This window comes from Galeopterus variegatus, unplaced genomic scaffold, assembly GCF_000696425.1.
Source record: "Galeopterus variegatus unplaced genomic scaffold, G_variegatus-3.0.2 Scaffold6978, whole genome shotgun sequence".
Classification (NCBI taxonomy): Eukaryota; Metazoa; Chordata; class Mammalia; order Dermoptera; family Cynocephalidae; genus Galeopterus; species Galeopterus variegatus.
In genome coordinates, this window is record NW_007733089.1 from 96,408 (window position 1) to 103,310 (window position 6,903).

The window sequence follows — 6,903 nt, forward strand, 5'->3', positions numbered from 1 at the left end:
CTGTGAGATAGATGCTATGATTTCCACATTTTACAGGTGACAAGACTGAGTCTTAATGGGAATAAATGCCTCATCAAGGTGTCAGAGTTACTCAGGGACTGTAGCTGGAATTTGAACCTAAACCTGTCATACTAAAGCCCATATTCTTAACACCTACACTGCACTTTTTTTTTTTTTTTGTCCTTTTTGAGACCGGCCGCACCGCGCTCAGCCAGTGAGCACTGTGAGCGCACCGGTCATCCCTATATAGGATCCCAACCCGCAGCAGGAGCGCTGCTGTGCTCCCACCACTGCACTCTCCTGAGTGCGCCACGGGCTCGGCCCTACACTGCACTATTCACAAGCATTTTCCTCTAAAAAATATAGGAACATATCATTACCCATACAATACAAAAATCTTTTTATGTCAATAAATATACCCCTAAAGCAGACTATTAATAGCTTATGTTCCCTTCTATGTATTTATCATGTGTTACTTAATCATTTGCTGAGGAATAAATTTGGGCTCTACAATGCAGTAAAGAAACCTGAGGAGTAAATGTTTAGGGATTAGTTGACCAAGAACATATATTTCTACCTAGAGTATGGACAGTTTGGAAGGAAACAGCACTGGATCCCAATTCTACTGTCCACCCACTGTCATATACAGGAAAGGCATATAGCCTCTAGGAACCTCAGTATGCTCGTATAAGTGGGCTTATGTCTAGCTGGCAAGTACCTCCACAGACAAACTGGTTATTAAAATATAAAAATACTTCTATTCTTGGTGGTAAACAGGTGCTGTCCTGAGACTGTGGATTGCTTTCCTGTTACCCCAGCCACCCTTCAGTGAACCTCTAACATCCAGTAATGTAAGAGTTAATGCTTAGGACCCCAAGTCTCAGGACCCTACCCCAACACTCCACTGGATTCCATGTTGACTGGACAATGTCCCTGGGGTTCAGTATTTTGGCTCTCATCCCTGAGGCTAACTATATCAACTTCTGGGAGTGGCAGGTACTACAAAAAAAATATAAAACAGGGTTTACAAAAGCTGGAGATACTATGCAAATGGTGGGCATCATTACTTTTGTTATTATTAAAAACTATTCTTCAGTAGTACATGCACAATCATGCTATACAACTAAACATCTCAGGATGAACTATTTTGCCCTACTTATAGAACTGTATAAACCAAATCTATTTAGATGCTACAGTTAAGCAGGCTTGTATTTAAAGCCTTCATAAATTCAGTCAAAACCTGGCTTGAGCAGGACTTCAATATTCAGGTTCCCTTTCTTGAAATACCCATGGAGTTTTCAATAATGATTTAGCCACAAGCTTCCTATCTGGCCCTGTTTTCTCTTCCTCTCTTCAAGGGATCATGTGGCAGCTTCCATTTCCTATTGTTTTATGCACACTGGATTCCTATTTCATACTCTGGACTATCAGTTTCTGAACATCAGGAGATAAGGATGGTGGTGCTTTTGGAAGGTTCCACTTCTACTTCCAATAATAGCCAAAGAGTTTCAGTTACCAGGGAGCTTTTTCACATCTAGAGCTGGTTTTCTTCAAGGCAAAATTTTCAATATGCTAAAAGAATCTGTGATAACCTACTCTAACCCCCCTGCCTCTGAGCTGATCAATGTCTGAGACACCCAGGATAATAAATTAATTTTTTAATGTGCTCCAAAGATGGGGGGGGCGGGTTCCCAAATCACCTCTAAGGTGTGTTTAAGTTTTAGTCACCCTGACAGCCAAATTTCTCCTTGTGTCTAAGGAAACTCTCTGAGTGTAACTAAAGTTCACATTACCTGGTTACATCCAATTGCACATGAGGAACACCCACTCTTGCATTATAGAGGGCCAGGATGTAGCCAGGAATTTTTCATTTCCTTCCACAGTGCACGGAATGGCAACCTATGTGACTGAGCATTCGTACTCCAGTGTCTGTGGCAACATGCCTAGAGATTGTTATTCGGGCACAATTAAACCTTTCCACTGCCCTGTTCTTAAATGCAGAAATGCCTTATTGGGTACTAGAAATCAGTGGGCTTTTGAAGCAGACAGACTGTGTTAGAATTTTCTCAAATGTTATTTGACAACTGTGTAAGATCTGCGAGTAATGTAACCCCTATGAACTTCTGTTTTTCCAATTCATAAAATTCTTTCTCATAGAAATACTGCTATGAAATTACATAATGTGTATAAAGTAGGTGTTCAGTAAATATTACCTCCCTACCTTTTCCTTTCCACTTTCTAATGAACCTTACAAACCTCAGGCAAACTCCTTAAAATACCTTGATTATTTATAACCACTCTGTAGTCATCACATAAAATAAAAACGACTCAGTGTTTCTTTGATAAGAACCTGCTCATGACCACAACAGTAGATCACATAGGTTGAGCACACGCGATGTGCCAGGCACCATGCTAACTGCTTCTTATGTATTATCTTTTTAATCTCCACAACAGTTCTTTCATGTAGGTACTTCTGTCACCCTCGCACCACAGATGATGATGTTGAAGCTCAGCAAGGTTGAGTAGCTTGCCCAAGCTCACACAGCAAGCGGTAGAACTGGACATCCACCCCAGATTTGACTGACATCAGAGCCCTTGCTTTTTAAAAATATTATTATTATTATTGTGGTAAAATATACATAACATAAAACTTTCCATTTTAACTATCTATAAGTGCACACCTCAGTGGCATTAAGTACATTCACACTGTTGTGCGATCATCACCACCACCATCTCCAGAACTTTTTCATCAGCCCAAACTGAAACTTTGTGTTCATTAAACAATAACTCCTCCTCCTCCCTGCCCTCCACCCCTGATCAACCACCATTCTACTTTGTCTCTGTGAATTTGATTATTCTATGTACCTCATATAAATGGAATCATACAATATTTGTCTTTCTGCAACTAATTTATTTCACTTAGCATAATGTCTTCAAGATTCATCCATATGTCAAAATTTCCTCTCATTTAAAGGCTGAATAACGTTGCATTGTATGTGCGGTACATACCACATTTTGTTTATCCATTCATTAGTCAATGGACATTTGGGTTGTTTCCACCTGTAGGCAATTTGTGAATACTGCTGCTATGAACATTGGTGTACAAATATCTGCTCGAGTTCAGAGCCCTTGCTTTGAATCATTGCACATAACTGCTACCCAATGTGTTCTCATAGCCAGCATTTACTAGGGGTTATTCTATAAATGGGTTCACTATTGAAAAATCATGACATCCCAGCTGTTGTTCTCTTATTTTTCATAAATACCACATTGACGAACTGTTTTGGTGTGTGGAACTGCTTGAACCCATCCTGGCCACTCTCATACCCTGAATCTGGCTAAGATTGGGACAGGGCATCTGACCAGGCAACAAAAAAGACAAAGATAACAAGACCAAGCAGGAATCAACCCTTCAGCATGGCCTCTAGAGTTTTAACGACTTGAGCCATGCTGCCATGACAACTCACCTATCTGGCTTCATAAATCCATGTCAAATCACACATTTACATAAATGCCAGATTGGGCACATGACATATGAAGATCAAGCAGCCCCAAATTATTTACCATGGACTCATACAAGGTTTGCATGAACTATGACTTTGTAAATTCTAAATCTATAAATAAGATGTAGTTAAAAGGAAATACTGTAAGTACAAGGCATTACCACATACCTAGAACATAATAAGCTCACAATAAATGATAGTTATCATCATCATCATCATTATTACATAATGATCCTATTCTCTAAAAAGGAACATGCCACAGGGCAAAAAGTATGGGGAATCAGAAGACCTGGATTCTTATTCTGACTCTGTACTGAAGGACCCTGTAATATTGGGTGGGTCCCTTACCTTGACACTCATCTGTAGAATGGGAATGACCTTACTTTACTCTTCTTCAAGGTTATGGTGAAGATCCAATGTGACAGATACAGACAGGGATAGTATGTGACAGCACCTTATAATGCATAAGTCACTCCACTAACATAAGGGTTTGTTCTTTCCAGCCTTTTTTAATATCGAAAAGAATCCTGGTATTACTTTTGGCAATTGTGGACATGCCTATAATTATACTTTTACTAATGCCAGCAAAGCCAGTACATTTGTCTGCAATAGATGTATTGTCTATTCCCTTAGGAAACTAACAATAAATATGATTAGAGACTAATTATCTGAATTTCACACTTTAAAGATGAGAACATACCTTGCTGTGCTATCCATTAATAACTTGGATACATTATATAATTGCATTTAATCTTTTTTTAAAAAGCTTTCATGGTCCCACCGGCCAAGCATAAATCCACATCTCCTATGAATTTTGGAAATGAGTGAATATTTTCCAGATTCTTCTAGCTTAAAAGAAAATCATGTGTGGGTTTTTGATTATTCATGGTATGGGGGAAGATAATTAAAATTCACAGATAAAACACATTCTTCAATTGAACTATTAGCTCAAACTTCTTCCCCATGAAACATCTCTGGTTGATTTGCTTTTCACCATCTCTTCCAAAGGACTCCAACTACCCAAAGCAATGGAAAGGCACAATAAATAAATAAGTAAATAAATAAATAGACAAACATTTTTTAAAAGCAGGCAGTAGAAGGCAATAGGAGGATAAAAACAAGACATGGATAAACCACAAGCTGAATAATTGGCTGAGTAAAATGAACACCTTCAAACATTCAGGTCTTTCAGGAAACAGAACAAACCACGGCTGCATAATTTTCTAAAGCAGAAGTCTGGCAATCAGAAAACCACTGCAGCTCTATTTAATTTACGTACTGAGAAAACCCAGCCAAAGACCCAATTACAATGTATTACCTAGGATGGAATTTGAATACTGTATATGCTCATTGCACTTTCCAGTGAGTAGTCAACAAGCTTGTTATTTTTGTCCCAGAAATATTACTTTAATAACAGCTTCCCATTTGGTGCGCCTACAGCTCTGGTTGGTATGTGAATATGAGTGTGACACAAATCTGAAGCACTTAGGTGTTTCTCTAAACACCTTTTAGAAAGCCCTAAATGTAAAGCTTATATACAATGCACAATACCAACCTTATGGTCATTCGCCTTGTAATTGTTGAACAGAGGCTGGCTGCCCGCCAAAGTATAGGCATTGCCTTCTCTAAACACACTGATCCTCTGAGCAGTCAGCTTTGGGGCATACAGCTGGGGTTTGGGGTCTTCCCCAGACCTGTAAACACCATCCATTGGCTCAAGAGACTCCTGGAGAAAACTGTGAGGATATTCTTCCTGTGGAGACTCTAATTCCTGCCCGTCCTCAAAGACTTGCTTCAACACTCGACCACTGTAGGAGGAGGAGATTTTAAATCGCACTTTCCGGGGTTTGCCATCACTCTTTTGATTCAGCTTCTTCTCAGGATCCTCCATCAGCAGCAAGTTCACCCTGTGGTTTCCAGGCTTCTGTGTAGTCAGTGAAACTTGAGGATCTGAGAAAAAGGCATTTTATTTTCTCTCCTCCTGCATATAATTAATTCAAGTTGGTGCTGGGGTATGCTCAATTTACAGCAATTGACACCCATACAATTAAATATTTAAAGACCTTCATGAAAAGGCAAGCGATGTGGGTGTTTGGAGTAGATGGAATATAAAACAAGATTGGTTCCCCTCCTAATCCCAAGCTCACCTATAACTTCAATCCAACCCTGGCTTTTCTTAACCTGAGGATGAATGAATTTATTTAGACTAAACAAGTCCCAATTCAATAACGAACAGATAATCCGTTAGCACGTGTCTTGTTATTGTAACCAATAACAGCTATGATCTAGTGAGCATTTAATAAGTGCCAGAGATTGTTACAGGCATTATCTTACTTGGTCCTCGTAAGAATCCTACAAAGAAATTATTGTCTCTGTTTTACAGAGGAAAGTGAGGCTTACCTCTGTTTTCTCATTTGTCTACTCTATTGAGGCTAAGTGACAGAGCAGAGATTCGAACTCAGATCTGTCTGACTTTAAAACCCATGATCAGTCCACCAAACTGAAGTTTTCAAATTGTGTCTCGTGCAGCCCTAAATACAGCGGAGGTTCTTGGGGGCAGCAGTTTGAAACAGGAGGAGGCCAAGGGTCCTGGATTCTACCCTTGCATTAACCAGAGCAGCTCCACTTTATATGCATTTTATATTTAAGATTTTGTTTGCAAAAAAATACATAACCAAAAAAGAAAAAAGAAAAGGAAAAAATTAATTTAAAAAAAAACTAAGAAAATATTTCATGCGCAAGCACAGCACTAGTCCCCACTGCCTGTTGGACCTAGTAAATACCAAACACTGAAACAGTCACTAGGATGAATATCAGGGAAGCATGAGATGCGGGGCCTGAGAACAGGCCTACAATCCAGTTTAGGAAACAGACCTAACACATGTGAAAGAATAACCACATGCTTAGGGAGCAAACTGTCCACTGCTGAGCCCCACCCAGAACAGTTATTCTAAGGGAGTGGTCTTTAAGGAGACAAGGATGGAAGAAGAAAGCTTATAAAGGAAAAGGCTCTTGGGCTGGGTCTAAAAGGATGGGCTGGATTTGAAGAGCTGGAATGGTAGGGTGTGTCTTTGCTGATGGCATCCCCATGTATACAGCTGCCCACACCGCCCTCTCCCGTACTCCTACAGCCATTCCTGGGAGTTCTATTGCCACCGCCTCCGTTCATCCACCCCCTCGCCTTAGGTCCACCCCTCATCACCTGTTTTCAAGGTTGCATCTGACTCCTAATGACATCCTCAATCAAATAAATAAAACTTTTTGAATAGGAATTGAGCATATTTTGTGGAGAATATTGAATATGTATAATCAGAAGTTTGTTAAGAAATCTACTAAGAAGAGGTGTCACAGTGTAATCAGTGCAAGGAATAGGTGTGTGGGGGTTGGGGAGACAAGGAAA

General features: G+C 39.8%; 1 protein-coding gene across 1 annotated transcript in view; it reads right to left on the reverse strand.

Annotated features, from left to right (window-relative positions):
• The window catches only part of GRXCR2 (glutaredoxin, cysteine rich 2), a 12,841-nt gene extending 7,412 nt beyond the window's left edge, over window positions 1-5,429 (reverse strand). The window contains exon 1 of the mRNA XM_008591512.1: window positions 5,059-5,429. Coding sequence (XP_008589734.1) covers window positions 5,059-5,394 — 336 coding nt within the window. The 5' untranslated portion in view covers window positions 5,395-5,429. The remainder of the gene's footprint in view (window positions 1-5,058) is intronic.
• Window positions 5,430-6,903: the final 1,474 nt, after the last annotated feature.